At 47.4% G+C, this 27193-nt stretch overlaps 6 protein-coding genes across 9 annotated transcripts; 2 read left to right on the top strand and 4 right to left on the bottom strand.

The window, feature by feature from the left end:
- Nucleotides 1–1371: 1371 nt before the first annotated feature.
- Nucleotides 1372–5662, bottom strand: LOC133497563 (zinc finger protein 37-like). Of its 4 annotated transcripts, XM_061813563.1 has the most exons (4): nt 5552–5660; nt 3895–4054; nt 3277–3729; nt 1372–2584 (listed from the first exon to the last, which is right to left on the bottom strand). In XM_061813563.1, the coding sequence occupies exons 3-4, from the start codon at nt 3587–3589 to the stop codon at nt 1545–1547; spliced, it is 1353 nt and encodes a 450-aa protein (XP_061669547.1). In that variant the 5' UTR covers nt 3590–3729; nt 3895–4054; nt 5552–5660; the 3' UTR covers nt 1372–1544. The 4 variants fall into 4 exon arrangements, with proteins under 4 accessions (XP_061669547.1, XP_061669548.1, XP_061669546.1 ...); XM_061813564.1 differs by lacking the exon at nt 3895–4054 and having other exon boundaries at nt 5552–5662; XM_061813562.1 differs by lacking the exon at nt 5552–5660 and having other exon boundaries at nt 3895–4228.
- LOC133497642 (zinc finger protein 22-like) lies at nt 5064–7663 on the top strand. Its single transcript, XM_061813693.1, has 2 exons — nt 5064–5520; nt 6690–7663. The coding sequence occupies exons 1-2, from the start codon at nt 5328–5330 to the stop codon at nt 7430–7432; spliced, it is 936 nt and encodes a 311-aa protein (XP_061669677.1). The 5' UTR covers nt 5064–5327; the 3' UTR covers nt 7433–7663.
- A 359-nt stretch (nt 7664–8022) lies between these two features.
- On the top strand, nt 8023–11154 carry LOC133497623 (gastrula zinc finger protein XlCGF8.2DB-like). Its single transcript, XM_061813668.1, has 2 exons — nt 8023–9456; nt 9921–11154. The coding sequence occupies exons 1-2, from the start codon at nt 9282–9284 to the stop codon at nt 10913–10915; spliced, it is 1170 nt and encodes a 389-aa protein (XP_061669652.1). The 5' UTR covers nt 8023–9281; the 3' UTR covers nt 10916–11154.
- Nucleotides 11155–14868: 3714 nt separating this feature from the next.
- On the bottom strand, nt 14869–17278 carry LOC133497637 (zinc finger and SCAN domain-containing protein 2-like). The gene is made up of 2 exons (XM_061813685.1): nt 16955–17278; nt 14869–15946 (listed from the first exon to the last, which is right to left on the bottom strand). The coding sequence occupies exons 1-2, from the start codon at nt 17142–17144 to the stop codon at nt 15147–15149; spliced, it is 990 nt and encodes a 329-aa protein (XP_061669669.1). The 5' UTR covers nt 17145–17278; the 3' UTR covers nt 14869–15146.
- Nucleotides 17279–19013: 1735 nt separating this feature from the next.
- On the bottom strand, nt 19014–22076 carry LOC133497600 (zinc finger protein OZF-like). Its single transcript, XM_061813640.1, has 2 exons — nt 21695–22076; nt 19014–20444 (listed from the first exon to the last, which is right to left on the bottom strand). The coding sequence occupies exons 1-2, from the start codon at nt 21822–21824 to the stop codon at nt 19210–19212; spliced, it is 1365 nt and encodes a 454-aa protein (XP_061669624.1). The 5' UTR covers nt 21825–22076; the 3' UTR covers nt 19014–19209.
- A 324-nt stretch (nt 22077–22400) lies between these two features.
- On the bottom strand, nt 22401–25628 carry LOC133497627 (gastrula zinc finger protein XlCGF52.1-like). Its single transcript, XM_061813673.1, has 2 exons — nt 25144–25628; nt 22401–23960 (listed from the first exon to the last, which is right to left on the bottom strand). Exons 1-2 carry the CDS (start codon nt 25253–25255, stop codon nt 22984–22986), a joined length of 1089 nt encoding a protein of 362 aa, XP_061669657.1. The 5' UTR covers nt 25256–25628; the 3' UTR covers nt 22401–22983.
- Nucleotides 25629–27193: the final 1565 nt, after the last annotated feature.

The following is a 27193-nucleotide window of genomic DNA, read 5'->3' as shown; positions in this document are numbered from 1 at the left end:
TTTCTTTTTCGTCTTGTACTTCTTTTTAGTCTTCTTGTGCGTCGTCTTTTTCATCATCGTCTTTCTTTATAAATCTTTCTTTTTCGTCTTCTGCGTCTTTTTATTTTTCCTTTTTCTTCTTCGACGGGTTATTGTCATCTTCTTCTGCCTCGTCTTCTTCGACTTCTTTTTCGTCTTCTGCTTCTTCTTCTTCTTCTTTTTCCTCCTCCTCCTTCTTCTTCGTCTTCTTCTTCTTCTTGTTCTGTCTGATGGCGCTTTTACATCGAAGTGGTCGCAGTACCGCCCTCTCTCGGGAGCCAGTCATCTCCCACCAGGCTCGTCTGCTCTTCGGCGTTCTTCTCACTCGACGGCAAGCAACCTCCTCCTCCTTTTTTTCCAGGGCCAAGAACACTTTTGCGCTGTAAGAATGGAAGATGAGATGTACCACAACACAACACAACACAACAATATCATCAGAAAAAAAACACACCGGCCCCAGGAATGCTGTCGTTTTTTTATTCCCACTTTTGACAAGACAAACACATCCAAAAGATTAGCAGAGTCGTTTTTACATTTATTATTATTTTTTTTTTTTACAGCAATCCACCAGTCTCTGATCCGACCCTGCTGAACTCGAAACTAAACTGACAATGGCTCAAGTGGTGGACAACCAGCAGCCTCGTCATCAGGCACTAAAATATAGATATAAAAAAAAAAAAAAAAAACTTCCTCACCTGTCAACAACATACAGAACAGCTTATTATTAGTTGAAATCATAACACTACCCCACTATCAAACATGTGTGTGTGTGTGTGTCTATCTATCAATATATCGATAGACTGATGGATGGACTGATCGATGTCGGACGGCAATTCCTCGGGTGTTTTTGTTTTCCACACTTGGCCAAATAAAGCTGATTCAGATTCTGAGGTCAGTTTTTCTTTCAAAGGAGACAGTAACACGTTCAGTAATATTTGTACAATAAGTATAAATATTGACACAAGTGACTAGCAAATCAGCTTTTGTGAGGCACATAATTGTTTCAAAAATGAATCCAATGATTGAAAAAAGACAATAAAATTAAAAAGCTGCAGTGGAAAACGTTCTCGTTTGCTTGGTTATGATGGAGAAATTGGCAACACAAAGAATTTTCAATTTACATTATTCATTTTTTTGACACTTTTTAACTTTAAACCTGATTCTTTTTCTCTTCGATGTACACAATACTGCAGTAAAGATGCAATATTGTAGTGCACGGCCGCTGGCGGCTGAGCTGAACTGAAGTGAGAAAGGACCAAATGGCGTCAATTAGTCCATTCCGGATGTTTTTCTTTTTTGCAAACGACAAAACACGACGACAAATTCAAACGTGGAGTCTGTTAAACACAAGGAAGGGACTTTTATTTGATGCCGCCAGTGAAAGAAGTTTCGCTGCACTTGTAAACGACCACAACAAACGGGACAAAATATTGAGTCCGCAACTGGAACGGAGCCCGCGTTGCCTCAACCAAAATCAGCCCAGTAGCCTCCGACATCATCGGCGCCACCGACGCACACGGGGCCTGTTAAGATGGGCCACGGAGTGTGCATGAATCTGGAAGGACTTCTCCACAGTTTGTCATCATGTGCTTTTTGAAGTGATCTTTTCGAGCGAATGCTTGACCACAAACTTGGCACACGTGTGGTTTCACTCTCGTGTGCAATTTCATGTGTCTCAAATGTGCTGAAGGATGAGCAAAACCTTTGTTGCACTCCGAGCAGGAAAACGGTTTCTCCCCGGTGTGTGTTCTCAAGTGATGTGTTAAACTAATCTTTTGAGTGAATCTTGCACCGCACGTTGAGCAGGCAAACGGTCTCTCTCCGGTGTGTATCCTCATGTGGGTCATCATATTCTGCTTTTTCGAAAAGGTTTGACTGCACACCGAGCACTGAAAGGGTTTCTCACCACCAGCGTGTGTTTTCTTGCCATTCGTCGATGCTGAATGGTGACTACAAGAGGAAGGCGGTTGTGCTCTCGCCCACGTTATCAAATTCGCCTTTGGAGGGAGTCTTTGGCAACGAGAGAAACCCAGAGGCTGTTCTCTGGCGTGGAGCACGGCGTGTCTTCTTAGATTTTTCTTGGCGCCAAAGGTTTCGCCGCACCGAGAACACTTCCAGCGCGCGTCGCGGCCGCGGCTCGTCGCATCACCTTGGGCGCGCCCGTCGACGGTGTCAAGCGAGACTGGAGGGAAGAGGCCGCCTGCTCGGGATCCTCCGCGTTGGCCCCCGCCATCTTCGCTTTTCATGCCGCCGCTCGGGGGCTCGGCCCATCTCTTCTCCCCGCTTTGACTGGGATGAAGCCGGGACCTCGGACCGTTATCATCGTTGGTCTTCAGAGCGGCGATAACGGCCGCGTTCTCTTCCTCTTTAACGTGCTGCTCTTGCTCTCGCCCCAACCCCGAGTTCCAGTCCCGCTGCTCCCCCGTTCCCCCATTTTCGATATCACTCATCCTCATAAGGGTGACGGGTGGATTACGGCCCGTCCCGGCTGACGTTGAGCTCAAGACGGGACACGCCCCCGAGTGGTCGTCCTGCCGTTCTGGCGGCAGATGTTCTTGATTTCCGTCTGCAAGACAAACACACAATCGTGCTCAGCGTCGTGCACCCTCCCCCGATTCGTCTCTCTCTCCCCCCCCCCCCCCCCCCAGTCCGGCCGTCCCTGGGGTGCTGCACGGGATGATGAGAACCGAGCGAGCCTTTCCACGAGTGGAGAATTTTGTTCAGTCCCACTAAAAATGATAAGACTTGCCTGTATTGATAGTTGTATGCAGAAATATACGAAAACCTATGATCCCAAAGCACTTTTGCGTTTCAAATTCATCTGACAACGTGAGCCAACAATATGCACTCTGCGCTCTCTCTCTCTCTCTCTCTCTCTCCACTGTATAACGACCTAGTTGATGATATTTTTGGGGGGCCCATTTCATTTCAATATACTGCAAATAGAGTTTTGCTGCCATTGTGACGTTTTTACAGGGAATTACAAACCCTTTTAAAGGGGTTCCAATTGTTCCTGCTCAGTCGCTATCTGCTGTAAATCGTGGGCGTTCACTTCAATGCCATTTTGGAAAAGTTCTCGTGTTCATTATAAAGGAGGAAGTGGAAAAGGAATGTTGCGTCTCTTCGATCAGACTTTCTTTTGTGGAGACAACTTTATCATCAGAGAGGCTGAAAGGTTTTGTCTCCTTTCTTCTTCGCCAGCTTTTGCTGGCAACAAAGGTCGAGAAGTTTGCTTTTGTCCCTGCGACGTCGCATCACCTTTGGACTCCAGCGTTGTGCCGTCACCATCCGACGATGGTGGCGCCAAGAGACTCTCTGCTTGTAATCCTCCGCAGTGGTCTCGGTAAGCTTCTGTTGTCACGTGTTGACTTGAGCTGCTGCTGCTGCTGCTGCTGCTGCTTCTAGAAGGTTCCGCCCAGCGACCGCGACGAAGCCGCGACCTCGGCGCGCCTTCTTCGATCTTCACAGGGCCAGCAGTCAGCGGACATTCGTCCATAGCGGCAGCCGAGTGTTTCTTCTCTCGAAGGTGCTGCCGCTCCAACCTCAAGTTCCACTCGTGCTGCTCATCCATCCATCCGTTTTCTCGACTGCTTCTCTCCCGGAAGGTCAACGGCGAACTGCATTCTGTCCCGGTAGACTTTGGCCAAAAATCAAGGTTTGGCCCGCGCTGCTCATCCTGCCCCTCCGGGGGAAGAAATTTGTCACTGTTGTCTGCGGGACACAAGAAAAAAAAATATGGGGGGGGGGTCGATGGCATGTCAATACTGCAAAACCGCAATCAATCACCACCAATCATTTTGCGGCCATGTCAACCTCTGAAAATATCAGAACGAGCATAATTAGCAGTTGAGTTAGCATAGTTTGGATTTTACGGACATTTGAGAGGTTTTCTTCATCAAACTACTTAGCGATGATGAAGTGGGCGGGTTAGGGTTCGGGTTCGGTTGTTGTAGTTGTGAGTGCCCTGCGATTGTTCAGGGTCCACCCCGCCTCCTGCCTGTTTACAGCCGGGATAGGCTCCGGCACCCCTGCGACCCTTGTGAGGATAAGCGGCGATGAAAATGGCTGGATGGATAAATCCAGTCATATACACTGAATATGTTTGTATGTCGGTATTGGGTTGGAAAACGAAGAAATACGAACAAATTAAATTATCCTCGTCACACTTTTTTTTTGGGGGGGGGGGGGTTTGATCAGTTCATCATCCCACGTGGACGCCGAGCTTCTAAAAGGGACGTGAGCGAACCTGCGACAACTTGTAGGCCAACCCGAGGCACGCAAACGGCGGCGAGTTGTCGACGCTGCGTCTCGTTCTCGTCTTTAGTTCGAGCGAGTTCCTCCTCGTACTCTGCGATCGTTCTTTGAAAAACTCCAAGTACTTCTTCGACGGCCGCACCGAGTCGCGCATTCAGCAAAACTCTCAGCGTTTCCATTTTGCTCATCCTCACACGTGGACTGCGCTTGCTTCGCGACGTGTTGGCTAGTTTTGTTCTCCGATATGTGAAGAAGCATCCAAACGAAGCTCAACGATCGCGATGAGCGACCTCGCGTAACCGTAATTTCTTTTTGTTTTGCCTTTCTTTTTTTTTTTTTTGGATTTAGTTCCGGTAGAGGAGGGAAAACTCTGGTATTTTGGCCCGGCACTGCCGCTCTCAGGCGTGGAGTGTCATTACAACAATTCACATCGTCGGCCGACGTTCAACTTACGTTTAATGTGTCATTTTTCAGAATTTTTATTTGACTCATTTTCGTCGTGTTCGTGTGTAACAATCTGATGAACTGATGTACAACATTGCAAAATATCTCACGTCCACGTCTCATGGAAGCAGTCGTAGAACGTCTCAACTGTTTCTGGTCTGGCAGAAGTCAAATATCAGGAAAAAAAAAAAAAAGTCGAAACCAAAGAATTGGATGCCCGCAAGGGCAGGTCACGTGTCTCGGGTGGCTTTCAAATCGTCTCTTTTCATTATGCGGGCGGCGGCTACATCAAACAACATGTCGACGCGTTTGATGTCTTTGAAGATCAAAGGCGACGGCTGAGCCTGCGTCACCCATGACGTCACAGCCCCTAATACTCGCCTCGTCCGACGGTTTTTTTCCCCCAATAAACTTCTAACCCTGCGTCGCGCGTCCGGACAGGCAGTGGACCGACGTCGTCTCCGGGCAAAGTTGACCGAGCGGCCGGCTGGTGCACTTTGAAGCTTCTCCGCTTCGCTCAAGCTTAGTTTAGCTTAGCTTCTCTTAGCTTAGCTCGCTAGCTGCGAACAAAGACGCGGAAGGGGGCAACTGTGCGGAAAGTGTGGGTGAAAATGTGCAAAGTAGAAATGCTGAAGGCGCTGCTGAATCAGCGGCTGAGCGCGGCCGTCGAAGAAATCTTCGGAGTCTTTGCGAGAACCATCGCAGAGTACGAGGAGGAACTTTGTCGAACAAAAGAGGAGAACGAGAGACAACGTCACCTGCTGGACGCCGTTTTCAGGCCTCAAGCTGACACACTTGGACCAGGTTTGGACTAAGCACCATCGCCATTTTCAACCTGAATGTAGACGTTTCCTTTGATCATTTTATGTCAAAATACCACCCGCAGTCTTGTCATTTCGTAATGCTTCTCTTGTCTGCACCACTTTGATTACGTGCATGCGGATGTTGGATTTTTTTTTTTGGGGGGGGGGGGGCAATCAGGTTCAAGCCACTATTGGTTGCCATGTTGCCAACGTAGTCTGCCGAGGCTCTTTACGATCATCAATGCTGACCCGATGGTTCGCTAGTGAACTCTTTTGTCTGCCACTAGCAGCTGTGCCTACTTTGCCAATTTTGACCTGGCAGATTTCAAATTCCCTCACGTGACGTCAGCATTTGCCGTCCTCCAATCGGTCGGTCAGTGCCAAACTTCGAAGACCAAAAGTTTGTGGTCTTCTCCACATGAATCCAAATGAAAGCGGGAGGAGTCGTCACAGGCCCCTTCCGGTTGGCGAGGGGAAGATGAAGGACGAACTCTCGCTTCATCTCGGCTAGCTGCGGAAGATGGAGGGCGGGGGGCTTGTTTAGCCGGGGCACGGTGCCACCCGGGAGCAGAAGCTGCGTGGCCCCCGCCGCCGAAGCCGGACTGCACAACGGCAGTCAGTCGACCACGAGTGACGGCTTTAATGTGGCCCGAGAGATCTTGGCGCTTTTGAAATTTTTAAATCTGTTTTGTGAAACTTTTTGACTACTCCCAGGATCAACCTCAAATCAGTATTCTGAATGTCTGTTATTATCTACTTGGCTGGCATTTTTATCTCATGAAAAGAAAGCCACTTAATCATTAAAAAAAGCGTTGTATGGTCAAGTGTGTCACCGAGGACTCGGTACCGAACGGTAGACAAGGCCCGAGCAGTGTTGTGTCATTCTTAAACGATTCTTTTTTTTTTTTTTTTTTTAAATGTACAAATTTCTTTCTTGAGTGTGGAATCACTTGATGAAGTCATTCATTCCTTTCTGAGTTCCGTCGATGTTTGCCGTCCGAGATGCTTCCGGGAACTGTGCCGAATCAGGACGGTCCCTCACTGGAAGTCTCATCCGGTGAAGTCAGTGACTTGGGAAAAAAAAAAAAATGAGCAAAGGATGATCTCGTCATAACTCTGCGAGGCTGGACGTAAACAAAGCGCGTGTCTTTGTCCTGTTGTGTCCCGCAGACGTCAGTGAAGAAGAGCATCGGGAGTGGAGCTTCAAAGTGGAGCGACGGGAACCAGAGGCCCCGCACATTAAGGAGGAAGCGGAGGAGGCCCATATCGCCGAGTCGCCATTGACCGCCGTTCCTTTCGAGAGGGAAGATGATGAAGGCGAGCGGTCGCCGCGGCTTCGCCGTCAACGCCAGCGAAGCCGATGGCCGCAGCCTCCGAGTCGACGCGTGGCAACAGAAGGCGACGGCGACCAAACAGAAAGCCTCCTCACTCGACTGTCAGATAGCGACCAGAGGGCGTCGCGACACGCCGACAACACACACTGGAAGTGCTCGCAATGCGACAAGGCCTTTGGGAGCAAGTATACGTTGACGAGGCACATGAAAAGTCACACCGTCGGCAAAGAGCACTGGAAATGCTCTCAGTGCGGGAGAACTCTCGGGGACAGGAGGAACCTGAGGAGACACATGATGGTTCACACGGGAGAGAAACCCTTCATGTGCGCAATCTGCGGGAAAAGATTCTCTCAGAAGGCCAATTTGATAACGCACACGAGAACGCACACCGGCGAGAAGCCCTTTTCCTGCTCGCTCTGCAGCAAACGTTTTGGCGACCGCTCGGCGTTGATTCAGCACAAGAAAACGCACGCCGGGGGCAAACGTTTCGCCTACGCGGCGTACAACCAAAGTTGTCACGTCCATTCAAATCTGGGCCAACACGTGAGAACAAACTCTGGGCAGAAACCATCTGCTTAGTTTGCGCTCACAGACGCCAAATATCAGCAAACGCGACACGGTGAGGACAGTTTTACAAGCGTAGTTGACGAAAACTACGGTGGGTGTTCGCGTATCGGATAGCGTGTCTTAAATTGTGCCGCAAAAGCTCATCGTCGTCTTTCATGTGCTGTGTCTATGAACCGACTTTACGCATACATGTCAAACCGTATAGAAGTTTTGTGGATACAAATAAAGTTTTTTTTAAACGATGCTGTCGTCTCACTATCAAATCAGCAAGTGGCACGTCCCTTGGTCCAATTTTGTTTTTGTCGTTTTCTGTTTTAAGAAATGTAAAATCAGAATTATGGATGAACTTCAGATGCTCAAGTCGAAAGAAACCGTGCAATTCCTTCTTGTGCGTAAGGAGATTCACAGTCAAATACAAGACGGCGATCTGAAATAACAAAAATGATCATGAAAGACGACTCGGTTTTTTTGGGGAGCAAAGTGATGGGAAGAGACTACTTGTACTGAGTCATACGTTGCTGGAAACGGTACTTCATTCATAAGGTCTGGCCTGCAAAGTATGTATATTGTCATACAATAAAATAATTTCTACACGCTGTGCGTCATTTGGTGGGCTGCACGACCGGTGTCAGTTTTAGGTCCACATTGCCGGCAACGAGTCGAACTTGTTTCCGGTGAGAGTTGGACTCCGCCAGGCCTGCCCTTTGTCACTGATTTTGTTCATAACTTTTATGGACAGAATCTCGAGGATGTCCGGTTTGCTGGCATCAGCATCGCATCGCTGCTCTTTGCAGATGTTGCGGTTCTGTTGGATTCATCAAGCCGCCGTCTCCAACGCTCACCGGAGCGATTCGCTGCCGGGTGTGAAGCGTAGATGAGAATCGGCACCTCCAAATCTCGAGACCGTGGTCCTCGGTCGGAAAAGGGTGGCGTGCCCTCTCCGGGTCGGGGATGTGATCCCGTCCCAAGTGGGGGAGTTCAAGTATCTTGGGGTCTTGTTCACGAGTGAGGGAAGAACGCGACAGACGGATCGGTGCAGCGTCTGCAGTGATGCGGTCTTTGCATCGGTCCGTTGTGGTGAAGAGGGAGCCAAGTCGAAAGGCGAAACTCTCAATTTGCCAGTCGATCTACGTGCCTCCCCTCACCGATGGGCACGAGATGCGAGTTGTGACCGAAAGAACAAGATCCCTGATGGCAGTGGCCAAAATTGGTTTCCTTCACAGGGTGTCCGGGAAAAAAAAATCTTTGTGAATGGGTTCAGAAGAAGCCCGTCCCACCGAGAACGGACCCCGGGCACGACCCAGGAACTGCTGGAGGGACTCCCAACTCTCAGCTGGCCTGGGAACGCCTCGGGATCCCTCCGGAAGAGCTGAAAGAAATGGCTGGGGAAGGGGAAGTCTGGGTATCCCTGTTGAAGCTACTTCACCCGTGAACCGACCCGGAGAAGCGATGAACATGTGTCATTTGGTCATTGTAAGTTCTGTAACCTCAACCCACGCACTCGTCTTGAAGTCCAGAAAAGCGAAATCGTTGTCAGCTGACAAGGGGAAGTTGGCAACTTACAGACATGTAATGACACCTCCGCACCTGCGGGCGGCGCAAATGCTTTCAAATGAACAATGTGTCTCGTTCACAAGGCCAGACGGCGTTTTTTAGTTCGTTTGGTTGTGATCACATTTGTGTTGGGTCGCTAATTCGGACACATTTTGGTCACTAACTACATTTTTTTTTTTACACTTTTATGCACCGTAATTAACTTAATTTTGGTCTATTTTCCATGTTTCCCTAGCTAGCTAGCTAGCTGAAGTTAGCTTAGCTTGGTTTGCTGCTACGAAAGCGACGCGTTTGTCATCGTGTGAAAATGTGTAAAGTAGAAATGCTGAGAGCGTTGCTGAATGCTCGCCTGAGCGCTGCCGTCGAAGAAGTATTCGGAGTTTTTGCCAGAACGATAGCAGAGTACGAGGAAGAACTTTGTCGGACAAAGCAGGAGAACGAGCGACAACGTCAACTACTGGACACCGTTTTCAGGCGTCAAGGTGAAGCGCACGCAGCCGGTTTTGTCCACTTCACGCAATTTAGAAAAGGCGAGGTAGAAGGCGGTGTTCTCGTGACGTCACGCCCGCAGCCGCTTTGCTGGAAGTCTTTGTTTTGGTGCTTATGGACTGTTTCAATTGATAGATCTGATAAGCAAAAATGCGCTCTCAAATCAGCCTTCAGATGTTCAATATGGGCTTCCTGATCAGTTTTCTTCTTTTTCTTTGCTCAAATTTGGAGGGCTGCGTGGTTTGCGGTATTGTTCTGCAATATTTTTATTTTTAATTTTTTTTTTTTGTTGTTGTTGTTGTTCCCCGTGGTAATATTTCATGCCATAGAAATTTGTGTAGCCTTCCTCTGACTGATACCTTTGAACAATGAGATCAGGATGAGGTGGAAGATCTGGGATGGCTTGTAAATGTTAGCCTTTATAGTGCTGAATCGCTTCTTTTCGTGCATCCTCCAGACGTCAGCGACGACGAGCTTCCTCTTGAGCAGCTGGAGCGTAACTCCAAGGAGGAGCCCCCGCAATATGAAGGGGAAGAAGAGGAGGCGGAGCGCTTCTGCATTAAAGAGGAAGAAGGGAGAGGAGAGCATCTTCAGCAGCCGGACTTGCCGTTTTCCCGAGTCGTTGTGAAGAGTGAATATGACGAGGAGAAGGGTGGGGCGGAGCCGCCGAGCAGCAGCTCCAATGGACACGCGACTGCAGAAGGTGATGGAGTCCACTGTGAAGGATCACAAGCGGACGGCCGCTTTGCCCCACCGTCGCATTCTCGCTCTCCGGACACTGATGAGGAGCACTCCAAAGGGGATGTGACGCGTCACGCTGGCGGCACACACTGGAAATGTTCTCAGTGTGACAAAACGTTTGGTACCAAGTACACTTTGAGGGTGCACATGATGATCCACACTGGAGATAAACCGTTCATGTGCTCCGTTTGTGGTAAAAGATTCTCTCAGAAGGCGCACTTGACGACACACACCAGAATACACACCGGAGACAAGCCCTATTCTTGCTCGGTCTGCAGCAAAAGTTTCATTGACTATTCAGCCATGGTGAAACACACGAGGATACACACCGGAGAGAAACCTTTTGCATGTTCAGTCTGCAGCATAAGTTTCAGCGATCGCTCCAATTTGGGTAAACACATGAGAAGACACACCGGAGAGAAACCTTTTGCGTGCTCGCTTTGTGGGAAAAGATTCTCCATCAAGGGACATTTAATAACACACACAAGAACGCACACCGGGGAGAAACCTTTTACCTGTGCCGTCTGCAATTTAAATTTCAGCGATCGCTCAGGATTGGTCCAACACATGAGAACGCACACCGGGGAGAAACGCTTCTCTTGCTCCATTTGCGGGAAGCAATTCTCTCAGAGGGCGCCTTTTACAAAACACGTCCAACTGCACTCTGCTGACAAGCCGTTTAGCTGTAGTGCGGGATCAAAAATCCGGTGATGAATGCCAACTTTGCAAATTTGCTCCCGGGGAGAACGGCCGATGCTTTGAATACTGCAGTGAAGAACTTTGGACTCGGTGCTACGGTGGAATAGCGTATACTGTATATGTGCACAAAATAAAATACGAGTCTTCACACAGTATCTTTGTCACGGTGTTCTGTTGATGAGCAAAACTTCAAACGGGCTCGGCCACTTAACTCTTTTAACGTCTGGGCGTGAGGGTGAAGTAAGGAGATCGGAACCGAGCGGCGACTCAGACCCGAGAGCTTCGGTCGTGGGGACGACGACGCACTGCACCCGCCAAGTTGAAGGCCCGAGAGCCCAAGCCGCCTCGTCAAAGCAGATTTATGACTCCCTTGAGCAAATCCTGGAACGGATTTGTTTCTTTTCAGCTTCACTACTGCAAATATCTTTTGCCTCCAGAAACAACAGTCGGGTAGTTAAATACGTACGTGGTTGCGAGTGTTTGGTACGTTTTCTGATTTGAAATCTGTCGTCGTGACGCCATGCCGACCCACCCGACTGTCGTCGTGTATCAGAACAATCAATCGCCCCGCTGGTCCGCTTTTATTTCTCGCCGACTCGCTGTACACATTTCGTGTAGTGGCTTGTCGGACCAGAGTGCTCCGTTCCTTGAGTGTTCTTAACAAATTGTACTTACCCAATAAAACGGACTGAGATTCCGATTCTGGTAACTGTTGTTTAACAACAACTGAAATGAATTTGACATCGCCGAGGCCGGGTGAGGAGCGTCTTTTGGGGGAACCTCCGCGGAGGAGACAGAACATTTTACTCTCTCTGCTTTCAATCAATATCAGAGTTATGTATTTGTCCTAACTACCCATAATACTGATTGACTTGATTCATCTCACTGATCCATTTATATGTCTGTCTCATCTACATGTGGACAAAATGGAACTTGATGAAAGAAAACCCAAAAATGTTCAGTGAAATAGTTTCATAAAGAAAAAAGAAACACTTTTTAAAATACACATTTGGTTTGGAAATTTTGGTTCAACAATCCTTGAAAAAAACGTTGGTGCCCTCAATTGACCCCTCCGTACAGGGCACTTAACCACGCCCCCTGAAGTGACGTCACGTCACGCCACGTGCGCTGACGTAAGACAAACAATTCGTAAAAAATGGCAAATACAATACAATACATCCTGAACTGAGACAGACTCCATGCTTCTGATTTCATTCAAATCAACGACATATTATAGATTCTAAATACAATACATTCTGAACTGAGAGAGACGCCATGCTTCTGATTTCATTCAATCGTTCACACGTAGCAATGTTATGCTAGCGGAGAACGTCTCATTCATTTATACGAGACGCGTATTAAAAATCAAATTTAGGGCATATCTTCGTGCAAACACAGTCTGGTTAAGCGTCTGGCCGCGAGCCAGCGAGAAATCGATACGTTTGTGCAGTCCGATCATCGCTCAATTTCGCTCAACAAAGAATAAGTGTGTCAATTGTTCACACGTAGCGGTGTTATGCTAGCGATGAACGTCTCATTCATTTATACGAGACGTAGGTTAAAAATCAAATTTAGGGCATATCTTCGTGCAAACACAGTCTGGTTAAGCTTCGGTCGCGAGCCGGCAAGAAAGCGACACGTTTGTGCAGTTCGATCATCGCTCAACAAAGAATAAGTGTGTCAATCGATCACACGTAGCGGCGTTATGCTAGCGGAGAACGTCTCATTCATTTATACGAGACGTGTATTGAAAATCAAATATAGGGCATACCTTGGTGCAAACATATGTGTTCCGGTTGATATTAGATGGATTCAGTTGATGATGCGGTCTTTGATCCATCGAAGGCATTTTTCGTACCGGGTCTTCGGTTTTGGAAAGGGTACGAATCGAAGTCCCACCGACTCGCCTTTCAGGATACCTGTCGTCACTATTACAAAGTCCGTGACTACACCTCTTAACCATATTTGTTGTTAAATAACCCAAATACGCGATAAAACGCTAACTAAACCTATACTGGACCATGCAATGTTGTCTGAGAAAATGGCGGGAGCAAAAAACGGGCCTCCGATTGGTCAGTGACGCGGATTGCGCAATATCCACGGAGGGGTCAATTCAATCAAAAACAGACAAGCTAATTGTTTGTGTGGTATTTGTTTAAGGCAGGGGTCTCAAACTGGCGGCCCGTGGTCCCTTTGCAGCTCCCAAAATGTTATTTTGTGGCCCCCCACCCTCCTCGAGTTTTATATGAATGGCAGTTGCACCAGCCGTGTCGTGCGGAGGTGACCAACCCACCAATCACGGGGGATGGGGGTGGGGTGACGTCATTACAGCAATGTTGCCGTGGAGAGTTTTAGTCGTAGTTTTGCGCACAACTTGTCTTCCTTGCTTATCTTGTTTTGTGTTTAAAAAAAAAAAAAAAGCCTCAGTCGGACTTTGCTTCGAGCGGCTGCAAGCTCGATTGACTATGAGACCCCTGAGTGAAGCAGTTTTACGTGGGTGTGTGATTTTCAGGAAGAGTCGACACAATTTTATGGCCACTTGATGCAGAAATTGAAGACAGGCCTAATCCTCCTTCTTTTAGACGAGTTTAAAAAAAAACTCTGCGAATGGACTTTGACAACACCAACCAACCTTGTGAACGGAGTGATGAAGTCTTCCCAGATGAGAGAGGAAACATCTTCTAAGACGAGCAGAAGAGTCCGGTGGCCACCGATTGAGGACGTCTCGCTCTGGCGTCCGTTTCATTTCGGTAGAAAAGCAGAAGAAGGACGGATGGACTTCTCACAGACAAAACCCGGCCCGGCCCGGCCCGGCCCGGCCCGACTGCCTTGCACTCTGGATGTTCCGGTATCCTGTCTTACCTTCAGGAAACGTCGCTGGTGTGAACGCTAAAAACTCCTTTCGGAATTCTTTCTTCTTTTCGAAATAATGCTGAAGTTGGTGCCAAAGTCTTTTAAATCACTGAGAAGAAGAATATCTTGCAGTCCGACCGCAAGTTCATTTGGAACATTTGCGAGAATGTTGCAAAAACAAAGGGCGGATTTCAATCAACGAAAGCTTTGATTTCAGTAGTTCAATTCAAAGAGGAAAACTCAAATTGACGGCTTCACCAGTCAAATAGTTCATGATTTTTACATTTTGAATGGTTGCAAACAGATAACGAAAATCCCAAAATAAAATATTGCATCAAAATACTTTTTAAAATGGAAACTAGGTTGGTAATTTGTCTTCGCAAATTTCTTTTACCGTCAAACGAATTGGACGGTATGAGTTGCACTTTGAACTGTCCATCCATCCGTCAATCTTCTTTGGCGCTTATCCTCACAAGGGTCGCTCGCCTATCCCAGCTGTCAATGGGCAGGAGACGGGGTACGCCCTGAACCGGTGGCAGCCAATCGCAGTCACAATCACACTTTTGGGGCCAATTTATAATTAATGTTGACTCTTTTTGAGATGCGGGAGGAAAGTGGAGTGCCCGCCCGGAGAAAAGCCACACTTGCACTTGCAGGCACGGGGAGGACCGGCAAACTCCACACAGGCGGGGCCAGGATCAAGCCCCGGACCTCAGAACTGTGAGGCCAAGGCTTTACAGCTGCGCCACCGTGCCGCCCCAATTTGAAGGGGAATTTGTTTTGGGATTTTGAAGAATTACTCAGACTCACTTGATAGAAGAGTGCAAATGAGGTGCATCGGTGTCCAATTCAAGGGGCAGGGGCCAGATCTGGTCCACCACATCACAAATCGTGTACATTGTGTCGACGTTTCCCGCCCAACAGGATCATTCTTGTCACTCTGGGGGGGGGGGGGGTGGTATCTGTCCAAAATGTTCCTTTTTCTTCACTTTCAACAAATAACATGAGCGTGGATTTCCGAGAATCCTTTTGGAACAAACTGGATAAAAGGTGTGCAGGCAAATACTTGTACGCTGATGACTCTAAATCCAATATAATAATCGACGACGATCAATTGCAGGGACTCTCTTTACTCTGAATATGATGAAACGAAGAGATGATGATACCGTCGCGTGGATTTTAGCAACAACAACCCTCTGAGGGAAGCCACAAGCACGATTTGTGGACTAAGACACATTTTTGAGCGCAAAAGTCGGACCTGCTCATCAAAGTCTTGAATACACGAAAGTGCAAATTTGGCAAGGTCTTGAGAGTCCCGCAGCTTCATTTCCGGCTCCAGACGCGTGCGAGCGTGAATGCCGACGGTTGTGAGGGAAGGCACGAGCGAACGTTACTGGACGTCGCCGGCGTGAGTTCTTCTGTGTCGGGCAAACGACGAATGCGAATTGAAGCTTTTGTTACAGACTGAGCAGGAAAAAGGTTGCTCGCCAGTGTGAGTTCGTTTGTGTTGCACGAACGACGTCGGCGAATTGAAACTTTTCTTGCAGACTGAGCACGAAAAAGGTTTCTCACCGGTGTGCGTTCTCGCGTGCACTTTCAGATTTTCATTTCGCGTGTACCTTTTCCCGCACACCGAGCATCTGAAAGGTTTCTCCCCAGTGTGTCTCCTGGTGTGCTTCACCAACGCCGAGCTATCGGTGAAGCGATTGTTGCAGATCAAGCAGGAATAGGGTTTTTCCCCAGTGTGCGTCATCGTGTGAGCCGTCAAACTTCCCTTGTGAGCAAAACTTTTGCCACAAACTGAACACGTGAACGGTTTCTCTCCCGTGTGGATGATATTGTGTTTGATGAGAGCGCTGCTGTAGCGAAATGTTTTCTCACACCGAGAACATCTCCAGCGGTTTTTCTCAGCGCGACCTGTCCCATCGCTCTTGGAGTATTCCTCATCCTCGGTGTCAGGTGACCCCGACCTTACGACGTCCTCGCGATCGGAGAGCGGCGCTACCAGCTTGTGGGCTTGCGATCCTCCATCAGCTTCTCCTTCACCCTCGTCGCCGGCCTTCAGAGAAACGCCGGCCGACGGCGACGAGGCGACAGCGGCCTTCGTCTCCTCCTCCTCCTCCTCCTCTTTAATTTGCGGCGCCTCGGCCTCCTGCGGCTCAGTTGGAAGACATTCTTCACTGGAACTTTCTGCAGGACAAAGACAAACGTGCTCAATAAACGAGAAAAGTGTCAAAAGCTTGGCTAAGTTGTGTAGCTGCAGAGATGGGTGCACTCACCAGTTGCCAGCTTTGTGACTTTTTTGCCAAATTAGTGAGAAAGACTTGACTTGGCAAGTGGAAATCTGAGCTAATAACTACAATTTGGATTCTCCGAAAAGAGGACAAAGACCTGCATGTTTTTGCAACCCGCGCACGCATTCAAGACACAACAAGTTTGCAACAATTTAGCGGCCTGGTCAAACGTGAAGTTTCTCACACTGCTTTGGGACGATTCAAAATAACAATGATGCCATTGGGGAGGCTTTAGTGTCGTTACGTACGTAAGAACAACAGTTTCTGATCATAGCAGGCTTGCAAAACTCTTCTAGTAATAAATTGAGGCGATTTTTACACTTCTGAATGTGTTTCACCGTGAAAATGTCATTTTTTGTGTGTGTGTCAGCTCTGGGATGAAGCCGTTTTTTATTTATTTATTTTTGTCAAATTGCGAGCACCGCATATGAAGCATAAACTTTACTCAGTAGTCCAGAGGCAGTGATTCAAATTGGGATTGTTTACGTCTGAACGCAGCCACATCTCTCCTTACCAGAGCAGGCCCTTTATCTCTGTTGTCTCTGAGAAAGATTTTAAAAAGCTTTCGTTTTTTTTAATGGAGCGCCGCACGAGTTCCAAGGCTGTCATCACAAAGTCAACATCGTTTGTTCAGAATTGACTTGAGTCAAATTGAGAACAATTCAGTGAATTGCATCAATCATAATCTCGGTTGTTGTTCATTTGAGTACTTTTTTTTTTGTGTGTGTGTTGTGATTCCCCCCCCCCCCCCCCCCCTCAATTTTGATGAGGATGGCTTGACAGCAAACGTAACCCAGAAATTCAGCATCTTTGGAAAGTGTAAAATTACATAGCATAAGAAGCAAGGAAAAAAAAAAACAAAACAGTGAAAGTCAAGAACGGTGAAGGCAAACAAGGGCCGAACCTTTGCGCGAGCCAACTCGGGGCTCGGAAAGAGCGTCGAGCATTCGCCGCTGACGCTGGTTCTCCTCTTTGGTCCGCCGAAGTTCCTCCTCGTACTCCGCGATGGTCCTTCCAAACACGACGACAATTTCTTCCACGGCCGCACTCAGTCGCTCGTTGAGCAGCGCTCTCAGCCTGTCCACTTGACACATTTTCACACGACAAAAGTCCGCACGCGTGGAGAACGCGCCGAAGTAGAAGCGGAGAAGCTTCCAAGTGCACGATGACGACTTTGTTTGTCGGGTATAAATTATTCAATGTGACAATCTCAAATATATATATATATATATATATATATTTTTTTTTTTTTTCAAGACGGCAAAAGAAAACAAGACTAAACGAAAACACGAAGGCCGTCTTGAATGCTGAGCTCGCTCACCTTTTAACTTCCGGTTCACGCATTTCATGCATTCCAGCGGATTACCGCCCTCCTGAGGTGTAAGCGTGTAATTACACACACTATATTGCGGACGATCTGTCCCACTTTCGGAAAGAAAGTAAAAGATGAACAGCCCTCAGATAATATTTGAAAACACGTATGGAAGAAGCCACGTATGTACTGAACTTGGAACTATTAAAAAGTCTGGCCGAAAATACAAAGTATTACTGTCCAATTACAATTGATTCAAATCATAATAAATCGCCCAATCAACGAGTTGTGGGTGGATGTGTTTTAAACTCATGTAACCCGCATGTGCCGCTGTTATGTCATATTTGATGCTTCGCTTGGATTCATGTGTGCCGTTATTGCCCCTTTCTGTCCGAAGCCAAACGAACGGAAGAAATCCTGAAGTAAGAGGCTCTTTCTTTACATACATGGTCGTTCTAACGGAACAGCATTTCCCAACCGTGACACATATTTTATATTGGGGGGAAAAAAAATATCATGGCACACACACACACTCCCGAAAAAGTGCCACAAAAGGTTTGGGCTATTCGACTTTTGGCCCGAGGAACTGACAATGTATGGAAGTAAATATGTGCCACCAGGATTTGAATTTAAAATGGCGGCGAAAATTTGATGTTGTTATTTCAAAGTCATCACATTTTCAAAAGCTGAATTATTAGTGTGTGACATCACGGGACGGATAAGGCCGTGACCGTCCCATAAAATAAGGAGCTAACCCCACACCAGTGACGGCGCTCCTTCCCCAGTAAGTGTTGAAATGACCCATAAAATGAACATGTAACCAATAAATACAAACTCATAACATTGCATTGCTTTTACACATTTGTTTAGCAATTCAATGAATTTAGTTTCACATGTTTTGCCCTGATGAGGCAAAGCTTCTCATTTGCATAACCATCGAGGTGCAGATCGTGGAAGCTGTCAACGTAATCAACATCTCACTGGGACAAGAGCAACAAAACGAGGAGGTTTCAAACGCAACAGCTTTCCGACGAAGAGCGTCCATAACAAGACAGAACATTGCCCGACACGTCATTTGAGGCCTGAAAACAAACTCCAGTAGTTGGCGCTGTCGCTCGTTCTCCTCGTCGTACGCTTCTATCGTTCTCTCAAGAACCACGAATAGTTGTTCAACGCTCAGAATTTCTACCTCCCACATTTTCGCGTGATAATCACAAATCCAGACGATCTCGCTGGATTCAAACGTGTCGCAGCTAGCAGGCTAAGCTAGCCATCGTTCAGTCACTCAGATCACAACTACGCTGACTTCACTGTTACACTAAAGCACTAAAAACTGCAAGTGTATAATACATCCAAATAGTCGTGACAAAAATCACAAAAAGGAAGAAAAGAACGAGGCTCTTCTTCGACGTTGCGTCCAGTTAGTCTTCTTCCTCGATGCTGTTTATTGTGGTTTGCGCGCTTTCCTGCCATCATCTGGTGCCGAGTGTCAACTACAGTTAATTCCCTTTTCAAATAGTTCGCCGCCTGTTATTAACAGTCTTTACTTTTGTCTGTATTTATTGCTTCTTTCTATGCTCCTTTTTGTAGAAGAAATGAGTTCAGTCATCAGAATAAAATATATGTTTTTTCTTAGGGAGGAGGGGGGGGGGACACACACACACACGGTTGTATCAGATCAGCGACGTTTCCCTTTCATTCAGTGAGTCAGTAAATTGAGTTAAAGGACTAATCAATAAATCAATTAAATTTGCGAGTACAAGTGTTTATGGTAGATGAGTAGCATATAAATATATATATTGTGGTAATAATAGGAACTTATTTAAACAGCCAAGTATTCACAGATATTATACAATGCTCAAAGCCATCACTGGTTGACCAAAACAACCATGTTTGTCGAGCTGATACTTGTGAGAGAATCTTTTATCGCACACACTGCAGCTGAATACTTTCTCACCAGTGTGTGTCCTCATGTGCTTCACCAGTTTGGAACGTTCACTGAAGCTATAAGTGCAGACGGAACAGGAAAAGGGTTTCTCCCCGGTGTGTGTTCTTGTGTGTGTGTTTAATTGTGCCTTCTGAGCGAATGTTTTCCCGCAAACCGAGCAGGAAAAAGGTTTCTCCCCGGTGTGTGTTCTCATGTGCTTAGTTAAATTATTCTTTTGAGTTAATCTAAGACCGCACACTAAGCAGGAAAAAGGTTTCTCTCCTGTGTGTGTTCTTGTGTGTCTTCTTAAATGGCCCTTTGTGGAAAAGCTACTGCTACAAACGGAGCATGCAAAAGGCTTTTCCCCAGTGTGGGTTCTTGTGTGGACTATTAAACTTTTCTTGATTGAGAAACTTTTCCCGCAAACTGAGCAAGCAAAGGGTTTCTCTCCAGTGTGCGTCCTCATGTGAATGATTAGATTGGACTTTTGAGTAAGGGTAAGACCACAGATTGAGCATGCAAAAGGGTTTTCTCCAGTGTGTGTCCTTGCGTGTGTTCCCAAATATCCTTTCTGACTGAACCTTTTACCACAAACTGAGCAGGCAAAAGGCTTCTCTCCCGTGTGCGTCCTTTTGTGCGTGTTGAAATGTCCCTTCTGGGCGAACGTTTTCCCGCAAAGTGAGCAGGCAAAAGGTTTCTTCCCAGTGTGCGTCCTCGTGTGAGCTTTGAAATGTCGCTCCTGAGTGAACGTTTTCCCACAAAGTGAGCAGGAGAAATGTTCCGTTCCAGTGTGCACTCTCAAAGTGGCCTTTGTACTAAAGGTTCTGTCACAGTCCGAGCGCTTGAGGTGTTTGCTGTCCCTGTCGCGAGACATCATCTCATCTTTCGAGGATTCTTCCTCATCCGACGTTGTGTCGTCGCTACGCGGTTGTGGCGCCAAGAGGCTTCCCGCTTGCGACTCTCCACGGTGGTCTTCATCAACCTCTTCTTCGTCACTCTCAAGCTTCACAATGACGCAAGACCAAGGCAGCGCCGTGTTATCGGCGGCGTCCTCCTCCTCTTCTTTAATGCGGCGGGGCTCTGGTTCCTCTTCCTGTTTGATTTGGAGGGAACCTGGCTCGTGCTGCTCAGGATGAACATCTTCTTCACTGAGGTCTGCGGGACACGAGACAAACACAGCCCATAAACGTTTTTCTTATTCCCACCGCCTTCTTTGGACACTGGGCATTTCATAATATCCTCCCAAAAAGTAAAGACGATGCTTCGGATTAAAAAAAAAAAATAATAATAATTTTCTGCGTACCGAACCACCATATTCATAACAGTTGTCATTTTTCAATTTTTAAAAACGTATATCTCGTACTTTATAGTCTAAGTTTTAATATGTGGTATTACTATGTTATATCTGTCAGCCATATGACCTCTGGGTGTGATAATGTCATTTGCGGAGTCCTGCAGGGATCAATAGTCAGCCCTCTTTTATTCAGTATTTACATGCTGCTGCTTGGCAACATCATACAGAAACATAAGATTAGCTTTCATTCTTTTAACCACAATACTGAGCTATACGTGGCATACAAACTAACGCGTACAAAACGCTGCAGCACGACATTTGTCAAGGACGAGAACATCGGATCGCGTGACCCTCATTCTGGCCAACTCGGACTGAGCTGCAATTCTACGGTCCGGTCAAATATTCCAGGCATTTTGTCCGATGCTTGTTTCCTACTGCGTCAATATTCCATTTGCCCAAGAAAGGACGCGCTGTAATACAGGTAATAGCTGTCATTATCTTTGAACGGATGAAAATACTAAGACCAACTTGGTCTGCTTGTAAATATTCGCATTGATGCAACGCGAGGAAGTGATGAAAGCCGCTCGGATGAGAGGCCAAACGTCTTCCAAGACGACCACAACAATCCAGTTGCCACGTGCGAAAAATTCCTCTTCGTATTTTCACTCATCGTTATTGATAACATAGGAAATAAAAATTAACGAGACAGGGCAAGACCAGAAAGCAGTTGTGCGGGTGAGATGTAACAAATGGGAGAGAGAAATGTGCCATCTCTTCGTACACGGTGCAAATTATTATTATTATTTTTTTTTTTTTTTTTGTCTGGTTGTCTGAAGTCAAACCAGACTGAAGCTCTCGTATTTCAGGTCAGTCGGGAGCAGCAAAATGATTTCTTTTTGTTGAACTGTAATATGATGACAATACTCATTTCTATGAACGCGCAGTGGTAGCGATGGTAAGAACAAGGAAGTGGATGAATGAACCGCTGAAGGCCCAAGAACCAAATGCACTGCTTCCAGACAGGCCAGTGCGAAGCAAAAATGCGAACAATATCGTGAAGAAACTGAACAAGTCGCGAAACATTGAAGAGGAAGAAAAGCGCCAACCTCACCTGGCCCGCGTAAGACAACTTGAGGCTTCTTCAAGACGGCGACGTCCACTTGTCGACTTTGTGGCTCCTTTTCTTCAGTTGCAGCGAGTAAATCCTCGTCCTGTTCTTCTTTCACCCTCTTTGCACACATTTTCACTAACGCGTCTCTTTGTTCACAGCTAGCAAGCTGAGCTAAATCGGCTAACCCAGTAGCGGAAGCCTCAAAGTGCACCCAGACCACTTTTTTTTTTTTTTTTTTTAGATCCCAACACGAAGTTTTGAGTTTCCTGACGGTGTAAAGTAGCGACGAACTGTGTCGAGGCTTGAATAAATTCAGGATTCATTCAGGAAGGATCCGTTTTAAGGACGCCTTGACCTTTGGAGCGTAGCGTCCGACGTCACATCCGCCGCGACGTCAGACGCCTCGCTCCGCCCTCGCTTTTTGTACACACTTACAGTATTGAAAATGTTGTTTTTTTTTCAGCAAATATTATTCACACAAAAGCTGTCAAATCGCAAATGTGATGAGGACATCTGTGTTTTGGTTTTTCGCTGACTTGGCACAAACGACTCGGATGGGGGGGGGGGGGGGGCTTTATGAGGAAAGCGTCCTCGTTGGCTGATTTGTTTTGAGGTACAGCTCATGCCCCGGATGTGATCGTTGTTGTTATTTTTGCGTCAAATTGAACAATCGCGCCTGGCTCAACCCCGTAGCTCAGTGGTTTTGTAAACCAGGGGTCGTGGGTTAGTGCCCCACTGGGGCGTCCGCTCCCTGAGAAGGGTTGTGTCAGGAAGGGGATCCGGCGTAAAAACTCTGCCAAATAATATATGTGCGTTCATCTGAATCGACACGCGGTGGCGACCCCTAAAAGGGACGAGCCGAAAGTAACCACCATTGAACAATCGAGCCAACTTTCGGAACGCAAGATCGGTCCGCTTTAGTAAAACCTCCAGCATCTTTTTTAAACCGTCAGGGCCAGCAAGGCACTAAAACTGACTCACAATTACATCTTAAATTCTAGAATTTGTTCCACCAAACAGGAATGTATTGTCCTCCGTTCTTGTTCCGCTGCAGGAGTCATGCAGAATCCAGTGACAAAGAGAACATGCGGAGCAAAAATAATCGATCACCTCTACGTCGGGGTGTGATCAGGACGTGGAAGCGCACTTTTATTTGATCAATCACGGACATGGACATAAATCACGGACATCGGAAATTCTATTTATCCACACAATGAGTAAATACTGTGTGACACCCAACACTATCACTGTTGGAGAAGCACAAGGGAGATCCGAACTTTTAGTGCGCACTACGCGGACAAGAGTTTTCTCTCCAGTTTGTGCTCTTGTACGTGCAACTTTAAATATGTCTTACGGGCAAACCTTTTAGCACAAACGGAACATGCAAAAGGTTTCTCACCAGTGTGTGTTCTGGTGTGGCTTATTAAGCTTGTCCTTAAAGAGAAACTTTTGCCACACACCGAACAGGCAAAAGGTTTCTCTCCAGTATGCGTTTTCATGTGGCTTGTTAAATTCGACTTCTGAGAGAGTTTGAGCCCGCAAACTAAGCAGGAAAAGGGTTTCTCTCCAGTGTGCGTCCGCGTGTGCCTTTTTAAGTTTTCCTTTTCAGAGAACGTTTGAGCGCAAACTGGGCAGGCAAAGGTTTTCTCGCCACTGTGTGTTGTCGAGTGTCTATTCAAATGTCCCTTTGTAGAAAATCTTTTCCCGCAAACTGAGCAGGAAAAAGGTTTCTCTCCCGTGTGTGTTCTTGTGTGCCTCTTCAGGACTCCCTTTACAGAGAATCGTTTACCGCAAACTAAGCAGGCAAAGGGTCTCTCTCCCGTGTGCGTCATAATGTGCACTCTCAAAGTGTACTTGGTACCAAACGTCTTGCCACACTGAGGGCAAGTCAAGTGTTTGTTGTCATCGTGACCTTTGGCGTGTTCACCACCACCACCATCATCGTCATCGTCATCGTCAGTGTCAAAAGAGTGTGCCGTTGTGTCGCCGCCCCCCGAGCGTGGAGCCAAGAGTTCGTCTGCTTGAGCTCCTCCGCCCCAGCGGTCTCCATCACGCTCTTCTGCGTCCCCTTCAACCTTCACAATGACAAAGGGGGACGGCGATGACGTGACATCAGCCTCCTCGTCTTCCTCTTTAATGCAGGGGTGCTCCTCTTTGATGTTTGACGGCTCCTCCTCCTCCTCCTCTTTGACGTGACGGGACGCCGCCGCCTCGGAGCTCCACTCCTGCTGCTCCAGTTGATTCCTGAAGTGTTCCCGATTGACGTCTGCAGGACCCATGAAGACAAACACAGGCACAGACGGTTTGCTCCGGTCGAGCGTTTCATGACATCGCTAAAACGTACAAAACGTCACCGCCCGGAGACCAATTCCCTGTGTGTTGAGACACAGTTGGACGTTAAAGCTGATTCTGATCTTGGCAATGTTAAGCAAGAACGTGCAGAACGATGAAATTCGACAATCACATGGTTCTTTGCAAGTTGTTGAGTAGCTCAGTAAAACAAAAGTAGACACTCAGCGATTTTCAAGACGCCAGTGTACATCCATCGACTTCATTCCTATTCTTCTGCTTATCTGCCGGGAAAAAAAAAAAAAAAAAAAAATTCCTTGCGCGTTTTACACAATTGGCCATTAAAGCTGATTCTGATTCTGACTGGGCTCAAATCGATGATTCGGCATCTTAATCAGGGGGAATCCACCCGGCAAAAGCGGCGATGTCCGGGCCCCAGGGCGGCGCGAGAACTTCATCCCTGCGTTGCTGTCGAGGTACCGAGATCCACCCGCCGTCTTTCCGGAACATCTGACCAAGGAGGCGTCCGGCCACTACTTTGCTCCAAATCTCTTGACAATCAGCAAACTACTCATCCCATTTCTAGGAGAGAGCCTGTAATCCCTGTGGAGGAAAAACCTTTTTCACCGCTTGCATCTGCGGTCACAGCTTGTGGGGCACTCGAGTGGCGCGTATTTTAGGACATGTGACTTATCGTACACATACCAAAGACTCGATTTGACTTTGATTTGACTACATGACGCCACAAGTCCTACTTTCTTCAGTTGTTTCAATGTATTGCGTACGTGTACACGCGATCTGCACCCCCGATGTTCACCGTGGACCAACCCAGTAAGATCAACTCCGCCTCCGGAGAGCAAGTTGAGCAGCTGACCCCACCTTTACCTCTCTTGGCAGATGAAAGGGTGAAACTGGCCATTTGCGAAACGAAACAGTGTTTACGTGCCACAAAAAGTGACACAAAATGGCCACTAGAGGGCAGCGCGCAACAGCAAATGAACGCAAGCCAGCGGACTGAACGCTGGAACGCGACCGCACCGAAGGCCAAAGACCGCCGCAGCAGAGTCAAGACTTTCGCAAGTTGTTCTCTTCAGAAATCACAACGAGGCCTTATTTCTGAGTCTACTCACTGAACACGCGAGAATAAGCATCGAGCAAACCTGTTCGGTGCAGCACAACTCGGGGCTCCTTGAAGACGGCGTCCAGTCCGTCGTTCCCTCTTTTCGCTCCCCCAAACTCCGCCACACGCTCCCCTCTTGCTTTCGCACTCATTTCATGACACCGAAGACGGTGGCTTGATCTCGGCTCGACGACGCGTTGCTAGGAAGGCGTCTCTTTGTTCGCGGTTAGCAAGACGAGCTAGCCGGGGAGGCTTCGGCGGCCACTGAAATTTCATTCACGAGCTTTTGATCCAGTCGGCCAGCGATTGACGTCGTTCGTCGAAGCTTCCGTAGAATCGAGCGGTCACTCATTTGGGAGGAACGATTTAGTCGAGCGAGTGTGCCTACGTCATGCAGATTTGCAACGCTGCTAGTATGGCAAGTACACTTGGACAAACTCCTTCGGCAACAGAAAGTAAAAAAAAAAGACGACACGTCCAGTAAAAGAGTGCGCGTCAACGAATAAACAGTCTGCACAGAAAGAAGCCAACAAATACATCTGAGTTATGCATTTTACATTAGATAAGGCTGTGACGTACAGTCCTGCAAAAAAAAAAAAAGGGGGGGGGGAGAGGGAGAGAGAGAGAGAGAGTCGCCAAAGCCTTTCAGCCACTCCTCGAATGGCTGAACCAACAGGGCGCAACGGTGGAGCAGCTGGTAAAAGGGTTGGCCTCACAGTTCTGAGGACACGGGTTCAATCCCGGACCCGCCTGTGTGGAGCTTGCATGTCCGGGTGGGCACCCCGCTTTCCTCCCACATCCCCAAAAACACGCGTTAACTAACTTGCGAGTGAGCCTGTTGTCTGTCCCCACGTGCCCTGCGATTGGCTGGTGTACCCCCCCCCCCGCAGCTGGGATAGGCTCCAGCACTCGCGTGGCCCTCATGAGGATAAGCAGCTCAGAAATGGATGGATGGATAGATGCAATATTTGCAGCAACACTTCACATTTCGAAGTGTGGTCAAGTTTTTTTTCCCGACTTGTTGATGTGGTCACCATCTGACAGCCGTCTGCTGTCTGTCTTCTTTGTCACCTTCAGTCTTCACATGAACACGACTTGGTGATGTCAGCCTGAAGCAGGGGTTGTGAGTTCAATTCTCCTGGAGTCTAATTTCACAGCTGCAATCAGTGTTGCTTGCCTCATCCGGAATGTTTGTCCGTTTGTATCGTTTTCATCATCCGCTACGCTAACGTAGACGGAAGGAAGCCTTTTGTCTGTTTCCATCTCACGATGCCGGAAAATTCTTTCAATTTGCAAAATAACATGTTGTCAGATTAAAATTGCAAAGTCCAAATTGTGCTGAACAAATGCGCAGATGACATCAATCTGAAAGTCAAGATTTTGCTCTGTCAGCTAACTTTAATCCATACGGTTACACAGATTTACATTTTTACATCATTTTCTTGCTTTGAATAAAAAGCTGATCGTCCTGGGATTGGTTGACGTCGAGCCGCAGCCTCCGGATCGAGATCGGGTCCCACGCTCGACCGACTTGAACATGTCATCCGTGGCCACGGTGAACTTCGGACCTCACGTGTAATAGCTCCAGAACAGAAATACCTTGACAGAACTCAATTGACCCCTACGTGGATATTGCGCAATCCGCGTCACTGACCAATCGGAGGCCCGTTTTTGCTCCCGCCATTTTCTCAGACAACATTGCATGGTCCAGTATAGGTTTAGTTAGCGTTTTATCGCGTATTTGGGTTATTTAACAACAAATATGGTTAAGAGGTGTAGTCACGGACGTTGTAATAGTGACGACAGGTATCCCGAAAGGCTAGTTGGTGGAGTTCCATTCGTACCCTTTCCAAAACCGAAGACCCGGTACGAAAAATGCCTTCGATGGATCAAACTTTGTGGAAGACCGCATCATCAACTGAATCCATCTGATATCAACCGGAACACATATGTTTGCACGAAGGTATGCCCTATATTTGATTTTCAATACACGTCTCGTATAAAAGAATTCGAGGTTCTCCGCTAGCATAACGCCGCTACGTGTGATCGATTGACACACTTATTCTTTGTTGAGCGATATTTAGCGATGA

This window comes from Syngnathoides biaculeatus, chromosome 3 (assembly GCF_019802595.1).
Source record: "Syngnathoides biaculeatus isolate LvHL_M chromosome 3, ASM1980259v1, whole genome shotgun sequence".
Classification (NCBI taxonomy): Eukaryota; Metazoa; Chordata; class Actinopteri; order Syngnathiformes; family Syngnathidae; genus Syngnathoides; species Syngnathoides biaculeatus.
This window is presented reverse-complemented; position numbering and strand designations above follow the sequence as displayed.